A 23,233-nucleotide genomic window follows, 5' to 3' on the forward strand; every position below is an offset into this window, starting at 1 on the left:
GGTGGGACAAAGGTTACCCCAGGAGGGCTCGGGGCAGTTGACAAAGAGCACAGGGAGCCTTTCGGGGGTCTTCCCCCGATAACCATTCCCACCCGCGTGTGGTCACCAAAGCCCTTTCTCACAGGGGTCTCACTGCCGCCCCTTCCCTGGCCCATGGACAGACGCACAGCGTGTCCTCCCGCTTCCCGAGTCGGGAAGCAGCGGCCCAGAGAGGTTCAGCCAGGAGGGGCAGCCCGGGGTGGCACACAGGTCCCCCACATCACGGTGACCCCGCCACCCCTCCTGCACTCCGGAGTCCTAACAACTTCTGTGGCCAGAGCCCTGCCCTGCGCCGGGCGGAACGTGTTCTGAACAGATGCTTCCCTGAGGGTCTCATGGGGGCCACGTGCAGGGCCCTGTCCTCAGGCATATTTGCACGGGATCCCAGCAGGTGTAGGGCCAGGCTAGGCCCACCTGCATTTTGTCATCAGCCCAAGAGGGAGGTTGGACCTCCCGGCTCTAGTACTTTGTAAGTCACCCTGAAGATACACAGAGGTGTCAGGGCCAAACAGCAGGCCGGCGGCAAAGCCGGGAGAAACCCAGGTCCCTGTGCCCTGGTCATGAGGCTCAGGTAGGAATCTATGGTGACAAAGCACTCACTGCTTTCACTTTGGAGTGGCCTTGAGGGGGTCAAGGGGACTCACAGAATGACAGGAAGCCTCTCCCAGCTTTCCTTCCGGAAGGGACAGGGTCAGGAGGAGGTGAGAGCACCCTGGGTGGGGGGTGGCCTGGGATGTCAGGCCCCCAGAGTAGCCAGTTCAGGGAGGGAAGGGGTCCAAGAAGGACAGGCCCCTGGGTGGGTCAGAGAGCTGCCCACTAGACAGAGGATGTGGCCTGGCCTCAGGCATAGGGACAGTCACAAAGCTCTCAGTCCTGGGGGCCACCAGAGCCTCTGAACCCCCAAATCTCACACTCTGACCCCTCACAGGCTCCCTGCCTGAGTCCCGCTGCCCCAGGGCTGGGCCTTTCCGACACTGCCTCACCCCCAGGAGGACTCAGCCTCCCCTGGGGAGCTCTGTCCTGCAGGTTGCATGGAGCAAGAATCGCCCCCTTCCTGGCGATGACCTTGTAGAAACACGGAGTTGGGAACTCTGCCCTCCCCACTCCCCACGTCCTCCCCCTCCTCACTCAATGCGGCTTCTTATCCTTCCCGCACCAGGCAGACACTGAGATCCTTGCCAGGGCCCATTCCCAGCAGATGACTGGTGTTTAGACGGAGAATCCAGAGGTGCATTGGACGGGACAAACCACCTAGTCTTACTGTCCATTTTACAGATTTGAAAACAAAGGACCAGAGGGCGAGGCTGTCCCCAGACCTCATGCTCTCGCCCCCCATGCCTGTGACCCTGAAGGCCAGCTGCCTAGCCTCCTGGAACATCCCAAATGCGGCAGGGACCTCGGCTGACACGACAGGCAATCGTTGGTTCATAGAGAAAAACAAAATGACAAACCAGCGGGAACCTGGGGCCCACGAGGACCCAGGCCCAGGGCTCAGGCGGCAGCACGGGGAATTCGGGGCTGGTTTTGTTTTTGCTGATCTGTGGTCTCCATAGAAAGTCACAGCCTCTCTCTCACAGTGAAGCAGGCCTGCTGATGGGGCAGGGTAAGGAACAAGGGCCATGCTAGGGGGCCCCCCCCACGATCTGGAGGTGACCACTGTCCCAGCCAAGGTCAGGGCTGGGTCTGCACACCATGCCCAAGGCACTGGTCCAGTTGTCCCTGGCCCGACCCTTCCCTCCAGCTTCCACTGTGGTGTCCACATGGAAGAGGCGGCTGTTCCATTCCTAAGAATAAGCAGCACCGCCCACACACCTACTCAAACGTACACATCCAGACCTTGGGTGACACGCAGAACAGTGACACACCCTTTACCCGCTTTCCACCTGGACTGGAGGATTACGGAAGCACAGAGCCTGGAGACGCATTAGTCCCCTCATCTCCCAAATGGGGAAACTGAGGCCCAGACAGGGAGCGCTCTGTCCACATGCCCAGTGGTCTGAGCCTGGCGGCAGGCCCCCTGTCTCTGAATCCCAGCCTGTGGCCCCTTCCAAGCCGCTCAGGCCCCTCGGAGTGCAAGGTGGCCCGTGGACACCCCTGTGGGTAACACACTTGTCTCACAGAGCAGGGGAGGGGGGTCACGAGGTCAGAGGCCAGACGGAAGGACCGCGGCACACCCCACGGCCAGCCCGCGTCGCCAATGTGCCCAGGAAGTGGAGGCAGCTCCTTCGCCCTCTGATTTTGCCAAAAACCCAGGGCCTCCCGTTCTCCAACCCACACAGCTCAGCCTTACCCGGTCGCTCCGACGGCCTCTCCAGTAACGAGCAGCTCACAAGCCAGGCCCCTTCCTACTTCTCACACCAGACAAAGCCAGCCTCACTGTCCACCCCAGCTCCACCAGCATCCCAGGCCACGACCACGAAGCCAGTCCACAGACACTCAGCTGGGACATCAGAGCTGACACGGCGCGACGCCAGGCCCACACGCGGTGTCCCCACACTCGAGGCATGCATGGCGCTCCGACGCTATCCTCCACCCCACCCCACCCCAAACCTGGGTCTGGCCCATTTCCTCCTCACACTGTGGGGGGCCAGGACTGGGCTGGGGTACCCAACTCCTTCCACCTGCAGCTTCTCCTAAGAGGCATGGGGGGTGTGGCTTCCCCTTCAGCATCGAGGACACCCCAGCATCCTTCCTGTGACTCAAGGGCAAGAGCACACGGGGTCTTTGCCCCAGTCTCAGAGAGACTTCCTAGCTGAGGCCCAGCCCCAGGAGCTAGTGGCTGGGGCTCCTCGGGGTGGCGAGGGGCAATGGGGGGGAGTAAGGGGGGTCCTGGGCCTGGAATTGGGCCCACGGAGGGCTAAGGTGCTTCATCCTAGTCATGGCTTTGACTGAGGGGAAGGGAGTTGGGAGGACTTGGGGGTTCTATGTGGTGGACGTGGCTGGGGAGCAGTGATTCCCAGGCATCCATCTCTCCTTCCACAGCTGATGCCTGGGGTGCGGGGGGGGGGGGGGGCAGAAGGGAGGCTACCAGGCGATTCCCTGCCCACATGCGTCCGGGTGAATCACGGAGATGGTGAAGGCTTCCATGGGTCCTTCCCTGTCCGTCTCCTTCCCATCAGATGCGCATTTCCAGCTCTTGGCCGTCTTCCACGGGCCAAATGAAAAGCACCAGAACATTCCCCGACCTTTAGCCCCGCACCCAGACTGCAGTCTCAGAAAGGAAGCGCCCTGGAGCAGTCCCACCGCCCGAAACCCAGGAGCTGGGCACCCGGACAGCGAGAGGTTGGGGGAGCAGGAGGGCCTCATGTCTGGCCTGCACTGAAGGCCGCTCTGGCATCCACGTGGGACCCTGGATGGCCTCGGCGACAGGCAGGCCTGAGAAGGGCCCCCCGCTGGTGAGGAGTCCCCTGGAGAGTCAGACACTCTGAGAGGCTGTCCAGCAGGCCCCACCGAACCCCCAAAGCAAGGGTGTCGGCCTCAGGACCAGGTCAGGCGCTCGCTGAGGCTGGGGGGGGACGGGGCGGTGGAGCTGGGACCTGCTGGGGGTGGGCAGGGACACTGGACGAAGGGACCGGGATGGTACAACTTTCCCACATCTGATGAGTATTTACATGTGTGGGATCAGAGCCCATGGGTCTGTGGTGGGTGGGGCCAGCGCCAAATTGGAAGGGGGGCGAAATACCCTCTGCACCTGCATCCTCCTCCCCCCTCGGGGAGCCCGGCTTCTGGCCCAGGGCCTGCCCGAAGGGAGAAAAGAGGCAACATGCGTGGCCGGCGCCCATGGCAGCCCAGCCTGGCGTGAGGAGAGGAGGGCGGAGGGGGCTCAGGTGGCCAGGTTGTCGGCCGGGAGGCCGGACATGCGGATCTGGGAGCTGCTCTTGCTCAGGATGGAGAGCTGGGTGCCCCCGTTCACCCCGCTGCTGGCCAGGGACGGGTGCCGGTGCTTGAAGTCCACGGCGAAGTAGCGGTTCACCTTCCAGCTCCGCCACTTACGCTTGATCTCCGCCTGCACCTGCAGGGAGCAACAGGGCCGTCACCTCCCAGCAACATCCTCTCCGACCTCCCTTGTCCGGTGCCTCCTGCCCTGGGAACGCCCCGACTGGCCCGGCCACCTCCAGCCGAGCCCCGCGCACCCCCAAATGGCAGCTGGCAGCCCGGCCCCCAGTGGGAAAGGAAGGCCTGTGAGGATCAGACCGAGCCTCAAGCCCACGTCGCTGTCGAGCCAGGCCCGCGAGTGGCTTCCTGGGGTCCGTGGCCTCTCGTGTCCACGGCCAGTGACCAGCCGCTAGGGGCCTTCAGGAAGCTTTGCAGCGCTGGCCCTGGGCGGATGGATCGGGGCAAGGCGCCCTCTTGCTGACCATCAACATGGGCTGCATGTTAAACTCACGTGGAGAGCTTTAAAAAGCCAGACGCTCGGACCCGACCCCCAACAAGCACGTCAACATCTCTGGGGAAGTCCTGCGCCTGTTTGCAAACTTCCAGGGACTCCAGGATGCAGTCCAGGCTGAGAACCACAAATAATGCACCCCCTGGGCGGACACCGCCCCTTTGATCTTAGCATGGTGTTTGGGGGGGCACTCCCCATTTCTGTCTTTGTGCGCCTCCCATCTAGAACCTTGGTGGGGTGGGGTGCACAGACTGCACAACTGGAAATGGTACTGGCACCTCTCCAGCCCAGCTCCCCGTCCACAGCATCCTGGGCAAGCCCATGTCCTCCCCGCCTCCCCTCTGCCTCTCCGGGTCTGGCCTGGTCTGGCCTTGCTGCAGGGCGTCAGCGACCACTGAACCATATCTTCTTTCTTACGTGCAGAGTGGGGAAGCCCGCCGAGTCTCCCAGCCAAGAACCCAGCCTGGTGCCACGAGTTCCCATCCACCCCCAGCCCCACCACCTCAGCACCTCTGGTCTGGGCTCTGCTCAAAGCATCACCCTAAGAGGTTAGATCTGGGGACCCCAAGAGCAGAGCACTGGACGTGAGCATCACTAGAAGGTGCCAGGCCTCTCCCCATGGTCTCTGCCAAGTCCCCACAGTCCCCTCCCGACAGGGGTGGGTTTGGGCCGGCTGCCTGCTGGGAGCAGCGCGGAACTTTGGGCAGCTCCCCGCTCAGCACCCCTGCCCTTCACAGCGTCCTGAGTGGAGGGCACCACTCCTCTGCCTTGCCCTTCCTCACTCTGCGTTCTTCTTTACTGAGGGACATCCTATGAGAGCCCTCCCGGCGGGTCTGCCTCTGCAGCTGATGCCTTTGGGGGGGGGGGGGGGGCAAAGGGGATCTGCTCCAGAGGCTGGGCCTCGGCTGTGCAGCAAAGTGGGATAAAGTCTGGCACAAGGGCTGGGGTCGGGGGAGGAGGCTCTCAGGAGACCCTGGCGCCATGCCATCCCATCCCCACCCCTCACCCCCAGTCCGGTCTGGGAGCCTGGCAGAGCCCTGGTCTGGATGACGGGCCCTGTGTGCCAGCAGGCGGCACCCTGTCTGTTCCCTAGCGAGCCCACCTCCACTGCTGAGAAGCCAGAGGGGGGATCTTACCTCCCCGTTCAGAAAGCAGTAGAGAACAGCCACCACGAAGCCCTGGGGAGAGAGAGCAAGGACCCCTGAGCGTGCCCGCCAGGACCTCCACGCAGGTGTGCGGGAGGGGGCAGGAGCGACCAGGGAGCAGAATAACACGGTCACTTGGATGGGGCCGCCTGCCGCCCGGGAAGCTGGGATGAGAAAGTTCTGCTCCACCGAGACGGCCACAGCCATGGAGCCACCTGGCTGAGGAGGGAGCCCCTCCCATGGACGCACCTGGCTTCCGAGCTCACACCTTGGCCAAGTCCTTCCCTTTCCCAAAGGTCAGCTCGATGGATCCCTCTTCCTCCACGAGGCCTCCCCTGAACACCCCAGAATGTCCTCTGGGCTCCCCAGGCAGCCTGCAGGCCCCCCAAGGGCAGACCCAGCAGGACAGCCCAGCCCTGTGTTATATGCACCCCTCCCTAGGCCACATGTTCTGCGCACGCACACCCAGTGCACACGCTCTGCACACGCACCCAGACACCGTGAGCACGTGCTTGCGCACAACAGGGTCCGGCGCCCTGCCATGTTCTTTACGGAATTCTCTGCCTTCAGATTTCTTGTGCTGAGACAGGACCCAGCCTCTGACTCCCAAGCTAAGGCTTGGTCTTTCTAGGGGCAGTTTCATCAGCATAAGAATTAGGATGGGGGGAGGGAGACACTGAAGGCAGATACACAGAGGACCTTTCAGACCCTCCAAGTCAAATACATGTTTAAACACGTGGGTTCAGGACAGATTCTCTGCTGTAACCTGGGGACACTCCGGGGAGCCAGCCCTGCCTGCGCGGCCCACTCGTGCGCCCATCTGCTCAGCTGCTCACTCTGCACTGTCACACCACCTCCCGTCGCTCACTTGTTTACAACCCACCTTCTTAGTCCTTCACAGATGGAGTCCCTAGTTGTCTCTCCCTCCCTCCCTCTCTCTCTCTCTCTCTCTCTCTCTCTCTCTCTCTCTCTCTCTCCTCTCTCTCTCCCCCCCCCCCCGCCCCCCGTGGGTCATTTATTTATATGCCCGCGTGCTCTCCCACCAGTTCCGCTCGCCTGGCGCTCTGTGGCCAGGTCCTGTCCTAGGGCCCTGACTTGGGCAACACAGAGCCCCAGCGCTCACGGGGTGCCAGGTCCACAGGCTGGAGTCAGGACAGGGACACAGCGGTCTCTGGAGGCCACCCTGTCGGCACCTGGAGCGCGGATGAGGATGGGGAGCCACCGTCTTAGATCTCCTGAGAGGCCTGGCTCAGGGCACCCGGCCACAGTGACAGGAGACACCAGGGTCTTCTCACAGAAGCCAGAGTGCAGCAGCAGCAGCAGCAGCAGGGGCTCTCCCAGCCCCGGCTAGTCTAGTGCTCTCACGGCAGAGATGGAATCCTGGAGGCCCAGTTCAGGTTAAAGAAGCTTCTAGAACCACCAGCAGGTTAGGGCCAGGGCCCTGGATCCCTGTGAGCTCCCCTCCCCCCACCCCCCCGCACGTACCTGGAAGGAGCCCAGGCCCAGCTCGAACACCAGCCTCTCCCTCTTGCTGACATACTCGGGGGAGAAGGCGAAGATCGTGTAGTGGATCCCAAACAGCGGGATGAGCAGCAGGGTGGACCGCGCCAGCCGCCTGTCGGGAGAGAGGAGGATGTCCGCTCTGGGGGCCACCAGCGCTTGGGCCAGAGCCGTGGAGGGCAGAGAACCCCTTTATTCTCCCCAGAGCCCTGTCCATGGACCCTCCTTCAGGATTCTCCCCACGTACACAGGGCCTAGGAGGGGAGGTGGCCGACAGAGCCCACACCCCAGAGCTCCCTGGGAGGCTCTGGGGGGTGGGGGGACAGCCCCCAGTCTGCAGGGCTCCTGTCCCTGTAGGCCACATCCTGCAGACCCACTAAACGTGCACATGTGCGTATGTGATTTACAGACACCCCTCATGGGGAAAGCGAAGGCAGGGCAAATACGAGGGCGGGATGTGGAAGGCTTGAGTGACGACGTGATGGGCCCTCGGCAAAGCCCACAGTCTCCTGCTGCAAAGGGAGCTCCCGGGCCTGAAAGAGAGTCTGGGGCTAGTCATGGAGAGTGACAGGGAGGTGCTGAGTGGGGGGTGGGGGGAGTGGCCACAGAAGGAGAGACTTGGGCGGAAGGACCTACTGACTGTGGGCATGAACAATTCCCATGCAAGCAGGAGAAACCTGCCACCCGGGAGAGAAAGCTGTCTGCGTGGGGGTGGAGACCTCTTGCCCAGAAGCCAGCAATTCTGGGTTCCTCTGCCTGCCCCTGGCTCCTGGCCCAGTGGGAGGGGCTCTGTTCTGAGGGGTGGGGCACAGAAGCTCCGTGAGACATCAAGGGTGTGCACAGTGGTGCCCTTGTGGGCCCTGCTCTGTGAAAAGGGGGCTCCCAGAGGGTCTCCAAGCATGGGACCCCATCTCCGCCCACCGCAGCATACTGGCTGAGTCGGGGGCGAGTGGGAGGCTGGGTCCACGCGGGGGGCAGCTGGGCGTGGGGGCTGCCATGGGATTTGGGGCAGTGACACCGTGCATCCCTTCCTCTTCCCCACCCCAGCTTTTCTGGGGCAGAATGTTCTGTGGAGTCTGGGCTCTGGATCTCAGAAGCAAATCCCTGGAGCCGGAATAAGGCCCTTGGCTTCCCAGTGGGAAGGAAGGAGGGAAGGGAAGAAAGAGACGGAGGGAAGGAGAAAAGGAGAAAGGGGAGGGTAACCTGGGGAGATGAAGCCCCTCGAGGGCTGGGCGCCCACCCCTCTCCCCCTGCGGGCAGCCCATTCTGCAAGACCTGGCGTCCTCAGACCTGGGCTGGTGCCAGCAGGATCTGAGCAGGCACCCATCTGGGCCCAGGCACGGTGCTGCAGGGTCTATCCCTCCATCGTCTGCTCTCCCTCTCAGGCTGCGGCTCCTGAAGACAGCTGGCACCTCACTATCCCCACTGGCCTTGGGGCAGCACGTGCCGGCACAGCGCCCACCCCCAGGGCCTGTCTATGGAGGAACAGATGGCCGCACAGCCAGTCTGAAAGCCTCAGTCCTTACACTGACGGTGACCTGGGCACTCGGTCCTCTGCTGGCACCTGGAGCCTGGCACTGAAGACAGCAGGGAGTGTTAGCTAAAGAATGAAAATTTAAACCCAGCTGGTGTGGCTCCGTGGTTGAGCATCAACCTATGAACCAGGAAGTCACGGTTTGATTCCCAATCAGGGCACATGCCCGGGTTGTAGGCTCGATCCTGAGTGGGGAGCATGCAGGAGGCAGCCGGTCACTAATTCTCTCTCATCATTGATGTTTCTCTCTCTCTCTCTCTCTCTCTCTTCCTCTCTCTCCCTCTCTCTCTTTCTCTCTCTCCCTCTCCCTTCCTCTCTGAAATCAATAAAAAGATACTTAACACAAAAAATGAATGAAAATTTAAAAAGAAGAGGCAAGTGGCCTGGAAATGCAGACATGTGCTCATCTTGGGGGCCCCTCGGTGACGCTCCCTAAAGGGACTACTTTGCAAGAGCAACTTAATTGGGGGGCTCAGGAGGGAAGGTGCCCTGGGACGTGCCTGTGGTCCCTGCCTTCCTCCCTCCAGCTCTTCTCCCACAAATGGGCCCGTTCCCAGGGACTTTTCCCTGCAGTTTGAAAAGAACCCTGGACACCACAGGGCCACCCTCTCCAGCCTTTGTGGTGGCGGTGGATGGCCAGGGGTCAGTGTGTGAGACACAGTGACCTTTCGGGCATGGGCTCCGGCCCTGACCACCCCCTGGCCAGTGTGGCGACTAGTATCAGGTGCCCGCTGCACAGCCAGGGATCGCACCTTCCCTCTGGCAGCCCTAAGGCTGCCCGGAACAGTCGGGGAGTCTGCTGGGGACCCAGCGCATCCCAGGGACCCTCTGGCAGATGGGGAAGTGGAGGCAGGTGGGGAGATCTCTGGGCCCAGAGTTCTGGGGCCTCTGCCCTTCAGAGCTGGCCAGAGGCCTTGGAATGGGGACATACGGTGTGAGCCTCGGGACGCCCCTCTGAGGACAGTCACAGAATCACCATCTGATCTGATTAACCCAGAGACAGTGACACGGGCCCTTGGCGTCTGTCCCCTGCCCCTAAGGGGCATCCATGGCAGAAAAATACCCAGAACAGCTTCCCACAGTCAGAGATGCTCATCCCACTTAAAAGGATGTCCAACGAGGTGGCTGCTCCGGCCAGAGACACCCTGGGGCCAGGTGACAGGACTCCCTGGGTTCAAGTCCTCACCCTGCCAATTATGTGACCTGGAGTGGGTCACTTCATTTCTCTATGCCTCAGTTTTCACATCTGTAAAATGGGGATAAACAAGTACCCACCTCATAAGGTTGTGGTGGGAACTCAGAGAGTGAACACAGACCGGGCACGTGAACGTAAGTGAGGTTTGCTGCAGTGAGAGTCCCTGTCCCGGGTGGGGGAACCAACCCTATGAACTCAAGCTCTGAGACTAGCAGAAATAATTTAGCAGTTCCAAAGACTCGACCAAGAGAAGTAAGACATTTGGGAAAGACCACACATCAAAGGCAGCAGCCAAGCCCCAGCGGCTCCATCCCCACGGCCTCCTTTCCCGTGCCACACCCCCGCCCCCAAGAGTGCAGAGAACTCACAAGACACACAGAGGTCAACATGCAACAGCCAGGGGGGCTCGGGGCTGGGGGCACTGTGCTCTGCTCTCCCCAGTCCAGCGGCAGGACGCGGGCTCCAGGCGGTGGCGGCATGCGCCCCCCTCCCCTCCAGGACACGGGCCACAGCCACGCACACTTACAGAGTAATGGTGGACAGTTCTGACATCTTGCAAGAGTGCTGCTGAGCCCGCTCTGGCCTGCAGTAGCATTTCTGCACGCAGCTGCTGGTGCGACAAGATCAGCACTGGTGTCAGCCGGGGCACCGGGCAATGGAGAAACTGAGGTGGGACTTAGAGCCACAGAGTCCATGGGGAGGGAGGGGAGGGCAGAGGAGCCGAGGGTGTGGAGAGAGGACCGGGCAGTGACATGGAGAATGAGGAAGCCAAGGGCCAAGACAGGGTCAGCTCAGGACAGGGAAACACACACCCATACATGTATACGTCTGTGCATGGACATGCACACACACATGAGCACTCATACTGGGACCACCGACGTGGGGGGTGAGGCTTGAAGAGAACACGTGTTCAGAAGGTGGGGCCTTGGCTGGGTCTCTGAGCCAGAAGCTGTCGCCATGGGCAATTCTGGGCTCAGGGCGCGGCCTTGTCTGAGGTCACCCAGAGAGCTGAGCAACTGGAAACACCATGGATCTCGAGGTGCCCAGCCCTGGTGGACTGAGCCTGGACCCGGGCAAGCTGTGGGCTCATTATGGAGCCCGACTCGATGGCCACCGTCTCCCCTCTACACCTCTCTTCTTCCACCCGAACCTTCCTGAGCCCCCAGGCACTTCGGGGCGGGCATACAGGGGCGCAGAGGTGGCCTGGACAGAACAGACTTAGTTCAGACCAGACCTATCCACTGTGACAGCCACTACCCATCTGTGGCTGAGTTTAAATTAAATCAAATAAAAAAGCCACCTCCTCGCAGGCCCTCGCCACACGGCAAGGACTCGACAGCCACATGTATTAGTGAGTGTCACAGGGTCAGCACAGATCGCGGGCATCTGCCGCCGCTGAGTCCCAGAGCACGGCACTGGTCTGGCTCAACCTCCTGAGAGAAGTCGGATGGGCAGGGGCTGAGGCTGAGGGGGCGTCTTTGGCACTGTCCCTCTGCCTGCAGAAACAAGTCATCTGCAGGGGCATCTACGTGTGGGCCCGGGGTCCAGTCTAGCTGGACAGCCAGTGGGCGAGGCCGAGCCTCCCTCTGCAGAGGCTCACGCGGAACGCCCATCTCTTCCAGCCCTTCTCTGCCCTGTGGATGCTGGGGGTGGCACACCCCCGGACACTTCTCTTCCTTCTCGGACAAACACGTACGTGGGGGATTAAGACTGCAATAGACGCGCCCGCTTCACACACCCTCCTCAGGCACCACATGGCCTGAGCCCCGGAACCTGCCCGTGGCTGCCGATCTAAGGGGCCTGATACAATAAGAGAAATGCAGGAAGGGCTCACAGCTTCATCATTTGTGAGTCCAGCTCTCTGAGAGCAAGTCTGCGGGTCCTTGGCCTGGGGGACATGTCATTCTACTGAGGCAAACCTTCGAATCACACATTCCAAAGATGGAGCCAACTGAGGTCCCCCAGTGCCCCAGTGTGGGGGTGGGGTTCTCACTTAGGTAACAGCATCTCTCAATTCCCACCGCGCTGTGAGGTGGGCGGAACGGCCCATTTTATAGATGAGGATGTGGGACACGATGCTCGGCTACCCAGAGTGGGGTCCCAAACCAGCAGCAGCAGCCGCCCCCCCCCCGCCGAGAGCTCCTTAGAAAGCAGAATCTCGGGTGCCACCCAGACCTCGGCTCCGAACCGGCACTTGCACACGATCCCCTGGTGGCCCAAGTCAAGTCCTACATTGGAGACGGTTCCTCCTGTGTCCTCAATGAATGTCAAAGGTCCGCTTCGTATGCACACAGAGACAGATGGACACACGTGCGCTGCTGTTCCTCTCATCACATACACATGTAAGTGTAATTGTAAAAGGTTGGTCAGGCTTTCAGGAATGGAAGCCATCCTACTCTTCACGTGTATTTGCTGCCTCCCCCAGGTTGAAAGGGTGGCAACTCTCCCCTAAGGTCAGTGGCCTGGCCCCTCAACCTTGGCCTGCGTGTGGCACAGAAACCGGGGTCCCGGAGCCCGAGCGCCCGAACCTCGGATGAGCCTCCGACACAGCTGCACGCAGAATTCTAAAGCCTCAGCTGCTCCCCTTTGAGGTCTCTCCTCCTGGAGCTCCCACACGTTCCCCCTTCCTGGGCTGGAGGCCGGAACTCGGCCCCTGGGAGACGTGTGCCTCTGATGGGGAGTGGGGTGCAGGGAGCAATGGGGGGGCCTGGCACCGGGGAGGGCTCTCAGAAGGATCTAAGGACAAAGGGAAGGGCTGTTCTTTCCAAACACACCCCTCCCCCAAATCCTCAACGACTGCCCACAAGGACCCGCAGACGAGAAACACGAGAGCGCGGCAGGAGGCCAGAGACAGGCGTGAGAAAGGCGTCAGATTCCCTGCCAGCCACAGCAACTAGTGAAGGAGGGAAAAGGAATTTAACCACGAGGGAGAGAAAAGCCCAGGCCGACGCACGCACTCAGTTCTGATTTGGATCCAAGGAAGATAAGAAACTCAGACAAGGGTGCTGGGTGGGGCTTCTTGGCGACCAGCACCAGCCAGTCTCCGAGGGAGACCCCGTGGCAGGAAGGCAGAGAGCCCGGCTCCCAGCCCGGTCCTGCCAGGCTTTGCTGTCCGTCCACAGGAAGGTCAAAGCCATTTCCAGGTCTGGGCTCTCCCATCTACAACCAGGGATGCAGCACCTGGTTCCTTGGGCTCCTGCTTTGGACTCAGGCCAGACTCCACGATGCTTCAGTGCCTTTCAAGGGCGGGGCCGCCGGGCTGTGGGCCTAGGCAACACCTGACCGGATGCAGCCGAGACCCCTGCAGGGAGACCTCCGTGGGCAGCCCCGTCTGTGCACCCTCATCCTAGTGACCAGTGTGGCACTGGATATGCCCAGCCCGCAGGATGTCGTGGTCTGAACTGAACATTCTCTAGAGGGTCCCCCTATGCTAAGATGCTGGGAACCCCCAGAACCCAACCCAGTCCCCAGGGGGGCTTTCCACCCCACACTGGTACCCCTACCAGAAGCCCAGCTGTGACCTTGGGTGGGCCATTTTCCTTCTCTGGGCCTCAGTTTCTCTCTCTGCAAAATGGGGGTAACCATTCCCTGCCGCCAATCCCTAACAGGAGTTGGGATGCTGGGGTGCTCCGAGACAGGGGAGAGGGTGCTTTAGTAGTGGAAGATGGGGCCCATGAGAACCGGGCGCCGTGAGGGGTACCCGAGTCCCTGACTGGAAGCGTCTGTCTGCAGAGGTCCTGGGTACATGACGGCCCTGCTGAGCCACCCAGGACATCACCGTGTCTGTTCTCGTCTCCTTCCTTTACCCGGGGACCATGGAGACCCTCTGTGGGGTCCCTGAGGGGGACGCAGATGGGGTTTCCCTCCCCCACACCAGACCCAAGTGGCAGCTCCGGATGCCCACCGTGCCGTGGGAAGCCCACCGGGGATAAAGCCCTCCTTCAGGGCCTGGCCTGAGCCGCTCAACGCAATCCTGTCTGCCCTGCAGCCTCCCCCTCCCCCTTCAGAGCCCCTGCTTCTCACAGAGGTAAACGCTGGTCCCAGGGAAAGGCAGGCGAACCCTGACCCCAGGGGTTATCAGCTGAGCCCTAACCCCTGCCCAAGACCAGGGCGAGCCTGAGCACAAGCCGAGCCCTGACCCAGGCCCGCACTCCACGCCCAAGTCCTGACCCCGGATGCTCATTGTACGAGGAGCACCAGGGAGAGAGTGTGGGGGGCTCATGCCCCCGCCCAGCCCCCAGGTCCATGGGAGGCTGGGCCGAGAGCGCCGTCTTGGTCTACGTAGGACACACCCTTATCAGCTGAGCCGCTGGCACCAACCTACAGGAAAGGGGGTGAATGCTGGTCTGAGGGCACAGGCAGGGGGTCCTCTCGGGCTTTCTTGGGGACTCCCAGGCTTATATTTGTTCTGGAAACAGAGGAAAAAATCAAAAAGCTGTAGGTAGGTCTGAAGGGCTTCTCAGCCCAACACACACTTGGTGGCCCAAGGGGACAGGGGCACCGCCCTCAAACCCTCTCCCACGGGCCCTGCCCCTTCCAATCCCCCACCGTCTCCCTGCCCACAGCAGACCCCTTGCAGCTCAATGCCCTCCGGGGGGCAGCTTCACACAAGGCTGGAACCCCGGGGCCTCTTCTTCCAGGAAGCCTTGTTTATATACTTGCTTACCACCCTCCTCTGCCTGGGACGTCCCTGAGGCCGGGAATGGGGGTTACAGTGGAGCCTGGGGTGCAGGGCCTGCCTGCCTGCAGCGCAGCTATGCCTTCACACTTCCCCACTGGACTCCCTGCCCTTCACCAATAACCAGCTCCCTCGGCTGCGACACAGGGGTTACATGTGCATGCAGACATTTCTACGCCCATCTCGCCAGACCCTCTGCAGCACCGTCTCTTTCATGACCCCTCACTCCCGCAGCAGGGCCTCCTTGACTCAGACCCTCGCTGAACTGAATAGGATCAAGCTGACCCTTGTCCTGCATGGGTCCTACCCCCCCCACCCCCCTCCTCCCGTGTGCAGACCACATCCATCCAAGGGTTTATTTAACCTTTAGGGCTTAAGATGAGCCCATGCTTCGCTTTCTCTATAAAAAGGACTTGCTGAGATTGTGAGGGGACTTTTTACACGAGAGAAGCAAGCCCTTAGCGGGTTCTTTAAACATGTATGCTCACATATACACTTCACAGATGGTGTGTGTTTTTTACAGATTAAAAGGTTTTTTGTTTGTTTGTTTGTTTGTTTGTTTTATATATTTTTATTGATTTCAGTTGAGCAAGTCTATTGGTACCATTTGCTCACTTCCTGTCTGTCACATTCTGGTAATTCCTGCAATATTCAACTTTGTCGTTATCATTGCATTGGTTGTGGTGACCTGTGGTCAGTGACCTTTGATGTGACCTTGGTAGTTGTTTCGGAGCCCACACGCCAGGCCCTCAGAAGACAAACAACCGACAGATGTCGAGTGTTCTGGCTGCTCCAGCGACTGCCCGTTCCCCAGTCTTTCTCCCTCTCCTCAGGCCCCTGTTCCCCGAGACACAGCGACATGGACGTGTCCTTACTCAGGCTGTGGCTGGGCCTGTGTGTCTCTGTACAGGCAGAGTGAGGGGGCGCAGGGAGAAGCCCAGAGAAGGGGTCCCAGGACCTCAGAAGAAGAGACGGATTCTACCAGGACCCGGGGCCGGGCGGCCGAAGCTGCCAGAGCCCAAAGGAGCGATGAGGCTGACTCGGCTACACACTGGCGTCAGGGATCTGAGATTAGTTTGGTGGGAGCCAATCCACCCTCGAGCAGGAAACTGGGACCAGACACAAGGACACAGATCCTGACACCAGACAGGGAAGGGGGAGGAGAGCAGCAGGGCCCCGCTGGCCAGACCTGGGGACAGGCAGGAATGGCCTCTCTAGGACACTTAGTTCGTTGCAGAGGACAGGCCTGGGAGACTGAATGACATGATGGGTGAATAATTTTTTTACTACATGACATACACGTATAAGCAGAGGTTGGTAGGAACTTGCAAAAGTATGAAAAAAAGAAAAAACAGTAAATGAATAACAAAACAGGAGGGGGTTCCTTCCCAATGTAATGGAATCATCCTCTATGCAGACGAAACAAAGCTCACCCCGCCAGGCCCTGAGCTGGTCCCCACCCCAGGGGAAGGGCTCCACAAGGGGTGGTGCCTGGGCTGCACAGACAGACAAGGGAAGCCCCAAGGAGTCTGAGGGAAGGACCTAGGATGGCTCTCTGAGCAGTCTCTGCCTCTCTCTCTCTCTCTCTCTCTCTCTCTCCTTCTCTCTCTCTTTCTCTTCAGGAGAATGGTTGGATGGGGGAGCCCTCTGCTGGGGTCTGCCTGCTGCCCCAGTTGTCCACTGAGCAGCTATTAAAATTCTGGGGTCTCTGATGAAGGCAGGACAAAGCCCCCCACAGATGCAATGAGAATACCTCAGCTCCTTCTAACCTGCTCTCCTCTTAACAAGCCAAGGAAGCAACACCTGTGGCTCATCCCTTGCCCACGGACAGACCCCAGAGACTGCCCCAGATTCTCTGTGCCCATCTGGCCCCTCCGGCCACCCACAGGGGACTGGCCTTCCGCCCCAGCATCAGAAGTAACTCCACTCCCCACACACCTAGCTGGTCATGGTCATGCTTCTGATCACAAGGCAAGAAGAGTCAGGTAGAAGGTACTCAGTCTGACTCAGGGTGGGTCGAGGGCTGGGACAGGCTGGGACGGGTGGGACAGGGTGGGCCGCAGCAAGCAGGGATACGCTGCTGGGGACACGACTGCAGGAACACTTGTAGGAACAAACCACAAGGCAGTGGAGGTGAATGAAGAAAACCCTACACTCAATGCTAAGAGGCGGCCTGCGAACCCCATCAATCCAAAACTTATCAGATGCTCCTTTGCTCAGGAAAGAGGGAATTCTAGTGGGAGGACCAGACCCCAAAGTACAGCTCCTCTCCGAGGGAAGGAGAAGAAAAAGACTCCCTCCTTCCATTACCCAGACCAGCGAGAACGTCCACGTGACCTGCTGGTGGGGCTGAAGCAACTTGCACACAAGGGCTGGGACAGGACCAGCAGGCAGCCAGTGGCGCTCATGAGCTTCCCAGAGAACCGAGATCCCCAAAGGAAATCCGACTTCTGAGCAACCAAGACCCTAACTACCCTCGGGAACCTGGCAATTTCCGTCTTGATTTCCTAGGGTGACATGTCATCGGCCAGCCTCCTCCAATCTCTTTTCCCTTCCATGTCATCGCCATGTGGATTAGGAGCTGCTGGCTTGGCTGAGGAGAGATGGGCAACTAGATTCCAAAGGCACTTTAATCAGAAAGGAATCTTATAAAAGCCCACGCTAGGCTACCCTGTCCCCCAAACCCAGGCCTGTCCTCCGGTGGCCTGCGTCAGGGCCCCCTCAGCTGGCGGAGGGGACGATGGCGTTCACACGGTGGTACTTACAAGTAGACGCTGGACTCGTTGCCTCCCATGTCTGGAGACTGAAGTTTCTGCACGAGGATGAAGATGATGCCCACGAAGAGCCCAAAGTTCACCTGAGGAGCAAAGGAAAAGCCGATGGAAATGATCCTGGGCAGAGCCTGTCCACACTCCTACCTCTGCATACGCCACTATCCCTCCAACAGGGCCCCCCATCCCCATCCAGCCGAGATCCCAGCTAGACTCAGAATTCGGAACAGCGTTCATATGGTTGAAATGACAGAAGAGACAGACACAGAAGAATTCCACAGGAGTACCAAGAAATGGGAAATATATCATTAGTGAGCCAGGAAAGTGAGCAATTTCTGGCAGAGAGAGAGAGAGCAGATAGGGTTGAGGTGATGGAATCATTCCGATGCCAGACAGAAAGAGAAGAGGCTGCTGCAGAGGTGAGAGCTGGCCGCTGGGCACGCCAAGGTCACAGTCACTGAATATGGGGGGCCAGAATGGACAACCACACCCCTTATCCATCCAAGGCCTGGGGATGGTGACAGCAGCATTTACCTGCAGGTACAGATCAGGGCAAAAGCTCTCTAATCAAAGTGGGGAGCAATATGTATGGTGAGGAAGGAGGGAGGCGAGCAAATAAATAGAAATGAGGCACCGAGAGAGGAGCACACGGCAACATCCGATGCAGCCAAAGCAGCGCTCCGAGGAAAACGATAGCCCAACACTTACTAAAAAATGATAAATGCTGAAGACAAAATAATTAAGCATTCAAATCGAAGGCTAGGAAAAGAGTACCACACATGTAACGTATACAAGAAAATTAAGAAAGACCAAAATTCATTATTTAAAAAAAAACAACAGGGAAAAAAGGTAGACCGGGTCAATAAAAATACATTTCCATTTTAGGTCTTGTTTGTTTGTTTTCACAGAGCTGTTGGGATTATACAGAATGCCATGTGAGGGCAGGGTGCTGCTCATCAGGTTCTCTACCGCTCTCATCGGTACCTGGAATTTAGCTCAGTAAACACTGCTAACTGCGTAAGTCCATTCAAAGGAGGGAAAAGTAATTAGAAAAACAACAACACTAAAAGCTTCCCAATCTATCAATAGTAATCTACGAAAACATGTAATGAAAGAATAAATCCAGGCTGGCTGGATTTATCTTGTAGGTAAATTACAAAGACAACTGAAAAAACTGTACAAAACGTCTCTATGAGAAACACTGAATAAATGGAGATGCATGCATGCTCTTGGAGAGAAAGACTCAATATTTTAAGAATATCAGTTACAGCCATCCCTCCTTCCTCACCCTGAGCGGATGCTTAAGACCGTGGAGAATACCAAACCCTACATATCCATGTTTTTTCCTATACAAACGTATCTGTGATAAAGTTTAATTTATAAATTAGGCATAGTAAGAGATTAGCCATACCTAATAATAAAACAGACCAATTGCAACAATATACTGTAATAAATGTGAATGTGGTCTTTTTCTTCCTCAAAATATGACAATCAGTCTGATCACTGGCCAAGATGGCTGCTTTGACTAACAGGTGTGTAGCCGATACAGTGAGGATACACTGGACAAAGAGACGGTCCATGCTGGGGTCGGACAGCGTGACTCAGTGCGAGATTTCTTCACGCTACTCATAATAGCGTCCAATTTAAAATTTATGAATTGTGTATTTCTGGAATTTTTCTTTTAAATTTTTTTCCAGTCTGGCCAGTGTGGATCAGTGGTTGAGTGTCGACCTATGAGCCAGGAGGTCACAGCTTGATTCCCAGTCAGGGCACATGCCTGGGTTGCAGGCTCGATCCCCAGTGTGCAACAGGCCGGAGGCAGCTGATCACTGATTCTCTCTCATTATTGATGTTTCTATCTCTCTCTCCCTCTCCCTTCCTCTCTGAAATCAATAAAAATATATATATATTTTTAAAATTGTTTCCATACCACGGTTGACTGTAGGGAGCTAAAAACTTAGGAAGCAAAACAGTGGATAACTGGGGGAAAGGTGGGACTGTATCTTCCAAATTAGTTTATAAATTCAGTTTAATTCCTATAAAAATTGCAATTAGACTATTTTCTTGCAACTTGCCAAAGGATTTGAAATCACTTGAAAAAGAAAATCTACAAGAAGATTTTGAAAGAAAAAAAGATAAAGAAGGGAAAATTAGCATACCAGATATGAAACCATGCTACAGTGTTATAGTAACTAGCCCAGTGAGGTACTGACCATGGAAGAAGCTAGTAGATTAGTAACATCAAACTGAAAATCTGGAACCAAATGAAATACAGTGAGCGTTTAAGATACAATGACATTTCAACATAATGGAGAAAGGATAATCTATTCAATAGAAATAATTGAGAGACTGGAACATCTATCCACTAGGGGGAAAAAAAATAAAATTAGATAAAATTAGGTATCATTTCAGATCAAGGAAATAAAATTTCAGCCGGACTAAAGCATGTAATAACCCAATCGACAAAAATGTGACAAAACAATTAAGAAGCATATCTTTCTGTCATAGGTCAGGAAAGTCCTCCTTAAGCAAGAAACAAGGCTCGGAATGTGGAAAGAGGAAGCCTGAGGGTTTCACTGCATAAGAGTTATGCCGTCTTGGAAACACACTTACAACACGTGTACCGAATGTAGTGTTACTATCCTTCAAACAATAAGACAGACAACAACGGGGCTAGAAAAATAAGCATTAAAAAATAAGTAAAAAGGTAATAACCAGAATAAAAACAAATCGTCAACAAATATCTGGGAAAGGCCCTGAGGCACTAGCAACATGGAAAAATGCCTGTTAAAGCATCGAGCAACCATTACCCCCTGCCCCAAAAGATTGTCCACAATTATGCACAGAACCCTCTCTAGTGGTATCTTTTGCGATGAGGAAAAATGGGAGCATATAAATGGCCAACGCTCTCAGGATAGCTAGAGCATGTGTACATCCATGCTGCGGAATACACTGCAGCCATGAGAAGGGAGGAGGCTGGTTTAGGTTTCCTCTCCCGTCGTGCCTTTATGCCCAAGCCGCCGCCACCTCTTCCCTGCTCCTTGTCCCAAGGGCACTCACCATTATGGAACCAACCACGGGGCCTTTGATCACCCACCACAGAGGAGTGCTGTCATTCATATCCCAGCAGCTGAGAGACAGAGAGAGAAGCGAGGTTATGCTCAGGGACAGGGCCCCTGCAGGACCATGTCTCTGGCCCTGGCTGGTGCTTCCCCTGCAGCTCCCTGAGGAGGGGCGGCTGGAAGGAGAGGTCTCAGGTGCCGCGGGCCTTCCCTCAGCAGGGATTGCAGTCCACGAGTCAGGGTCACCACAGGGCTCCTGGGCAAGGGCCACCTTCCCCTTCACACCTAGGACTCTTGGGGGGCGAGTTTCCCCTGCACTCATCCTCCCACCCCTGAAAGGAAGCGGATGCCCCGCTCCGGCCCAGGAGCAGAGCGGGGCTCTGAGCCATGCTCCTTCCCACTGCCTTCTGGCTGAGGTGTGGCTGGGTGGACCCACCTGTGGGCGGCTCAGGGCACAGTGGGTGCCCAGCCTGGTATCGTTTGCCTGGGGCCGGTAAAGCGGGGTCCCCCATGGAGAACCCACACAGAAAACCAGCCCAGCGCTCGGGCACGCACTCACCCTGTGTTGTCAAAGTAGAGCCTCAGCGCAGCCCACACCGACACACAGATGGTTGGGGACCCTGCAAGAGCAACAAAGGAGCCCCGTGGTAACAGGAACACCAGCAGGCCATGTCCCCCTCAGACTTGGGGCTCCCTGTGGCTATCATCCCCACTCAGACATGGGGTTCTGACCCACAGGCATGGCTCCCTCTCAGACCTGGAGTTTGGGGACCCTAACTGTCCCTTATACCCAGAGGTCCATGTCTCCCCCTGACCATGGGCTAGCTATCCTTACAGAGTATGTCCTCTCAGAAGGTGGGCTTTCTGGGGGCAGGAAGAGCAGGAAAGAGTGCAAGCAGCAGGTGTGTGGCATTGGGGCAAGGGGGAGGGGACAGGGAAGTTCCTCCTCTGGTCTGATGCTCCCCCACGGGCACCGAGGACATGCCTGGCCCCGAGGCCATAGCAGACCTACCCCAGCCAACCATGGTGTACCAGTAGAAGTATCTCCTCTCGGGGAAGAAGGTCTCCACCAGCAGGGTGAAGAGGTACAGGCCCTCGATGAACAGCCAGAAGTAGTTGGACACAACGCAGTAGTGGAAGAAAACCATTATGGCCTTGCACTCCACCTGCCGAGGGGGCCGGAGAGGGAGGGCGACGTGAGCCCCCATCCCCTGCCCCGCCGAGCCCTGAGAACCAGCCCCGGGAGCAGGGAGAATTCCGAGGGCCCTTCAGCTCTGGCCTGCTCAGGTTCACACCCCATGGCTCGGAAACACTCAACATTCCTGGCTTCCAAAAGTTTAAAGTACTTTTGGAAGCTACTCACAGAGACAACACTGCCCACGTCAGCAAAGGACAGGGTGGGGTGAGCATTGAGCCCCCTCCCCAGGCTCATTCTCCCCATCTTCCTGCCCCTTCCCAGGTCCCACAGGTGAGGTGAGTAGGCAGGTCCCTGTGTGAGGCCCCTTCGTCAAATGAGGGCTTTAGACATCACAGGGGTAGAGGAGGTACCCCGGGCCCCCCAGAAATCTCACAGAGAACGCAGGCTCTAAGTGTGCCTCCGAGCCAAGGCCCTGTGCTCTCGGCAGATTTTGCCCTCCTGCCCCATCCAAACCCATCTTCTCTGCTGACCTGAGGACTGAGAGGTCTGGGGAGGAGATCTAGGAAGATGCCAGCCCACAGGCCTTGGGCTCCGTCATGGGCGGTCGGTAACCAGCCCTCGGTGAGCCTGTGTGCATCCTAGCCAAGTGGGACCCGGCCTTTCCACCTGACCTCCAACTGCTCTGCCGAGTGCACGCAGGTGCCGAGGGCCAGGCCATGGCCTCAAGCAGGCGAGTCCCTGGCTGCTGGTGGCCTGGTGATCTCTCCTGGGTTTCCCTGTTTGCTGGGACTGTGTGTTAACCTGCGGGAAAGCCCCGGACCTCGCACGTCCCGGATGTCCCTGGCCGGGCACTCACGGTGGAGATGTAGCAGTGGTTGTTGTCCTGCTCCTCATACAGGATCCAGTCCTTGATGAAGACAGAGATGGCCCTCAGCATGAAGGACGCGAACAGGTTCATGTGGATGAAGTTGCGGGTGCAATGCAGCTTCCTGCCCAGCGAGGGAGAGGCCTTGAGGTGGGTGACCCACAGCACGGCGGCAGTGCACTCAGGGCTGCTGTGGGCTCCCACCCTGACCACCCCCGCCTTCCTGCTTTCTAAGTTGCAGGCCCCCATCACCCAGCCCATGATCCTCTATGTAGACCAGGAAGGCACAAGCGAGGCAAGTAGGCCTCCTCCCTGGACAGGCCAGCTGCCCTCTCTGGGGTCAGGTTTCCCATCCCCTATCCTGGGAGTGGGGGAAGCCCCGCCCACCAGCTTCAGGGCTGATGTCCAGGGGGCGTGGTGAGGACTCTGAGCTGGAGTGGGCACGCTCACTGGATCACTGCTGGAGATCTTACCGGAAGCGACACAAGATGACCATGGCAGTGGTGAGGGAGACGAGGGACGTGCTGTAGCCAACTGTGTACAGGGCCTTCACCGACATGTAGTAGTAACTCTGGGGCAGGGCACAGGAGGGTGGGGCTCCATGTGGGGTCTGCCGGCCCCCAGCCCAGTCTCCCAGTCTCCCCCCTCTGGGCCCACCGCCCAGCCCCTCCTTCCTCCCTCCTCTTGCTGATCTCACCTCCTCCCTGCTCAGTGCCTCTACCTCTGAGACCTCCCCAAGCCCCCATCCCCCACTGAGTGGCTTCCTCCCCTCTGTAGTGTGTCTGCTCTCATCAGATGCTCCATAAATGCTTGTTGAGCGCAGGAGCTCTGAGCAATCCAGTCACCCCTTAGCCTGGACAAGAGTCCAGGAAGCCCCCTGCTCGGCCCAGCAATGACCCTCCTGCTGCTGGGCCACAGG

The 23,233-nt window shown here is 58.1% G+C and overlaps 1 protein-coding gene across 4 annotated transcripts in view; it reads right to left on the reverse strand.

Moving 5' to 3' along the window:
* Positions 1 to 3,862: 3,862 nt before the first annotated feature.
* Positions 3,863 to 23,233, reverse strand: part of ADCYAP1R1 (ADCYAP receptor type I) — a 32,563-nt gene continuing 13,192 nt past the window's right edge. For 2 of the 4 annotated variants that reach the window (XM_023753868.1, XM_023753867.1), the window contains 9 exons: positions 22,788 to 22,885; positions 22,306 to 22,438; positions 21,324 to 21,477; positions 20,871 to 20,931; positions 20,310 to 20,379; positions 17,244 to 17,335; positions 7,057 to 7,186; positions 5,563 to 5,604; positions 3,863 to 4,051 (listed from right to left, as the gene is read on the reverse strand). In XM_023753868.1, the coding sequence (XP_023609636.1) occupies positions 3,863 to 4,051; positions 5,563 to 5,604; positions 7,057 to 7,186; positions 17,244 to 17,335; positions 20,310 to 20,379; positions 20,871 to 20,931; positions 21,324 to 21,477; positions 22,306 to 22,438; positions 22,788 to 22,885 (969 nt within the window). Of the gene's footprint in view, positions 4,052 to 5,562; positions 5,605 to 7,056; positions 7,187 to 10,326; positions 10,411 to 17,243; positions 17,336 to 20,309; positions 20,380 to 20,870; positions 20,932 to 21,323; positions 21,478 to 22,305; positions 22,439 to 22,787; positions 22,886 to 23,233 lie in introns of all 4 variants that reach the window. The other 2 variants (XM_023753866.1, XM_023753864.1) reach the window with 2 other exon arrangements.

Source organism: Myotis lucifugus, unplaced genomic scaffold (assembly GCF_000147115.1).
Source record: "Myotis lucifugus unplaced genomic scaffold, Myoluc2.0 scaffold_52, whole genome shotgun sequence".
Lineage (NCBI taxonomy): Eukaryota > Metazoa > Chordata > Mammalia > Chiroptera > Vespertilionidae > Myotis > Myotis lucifugus.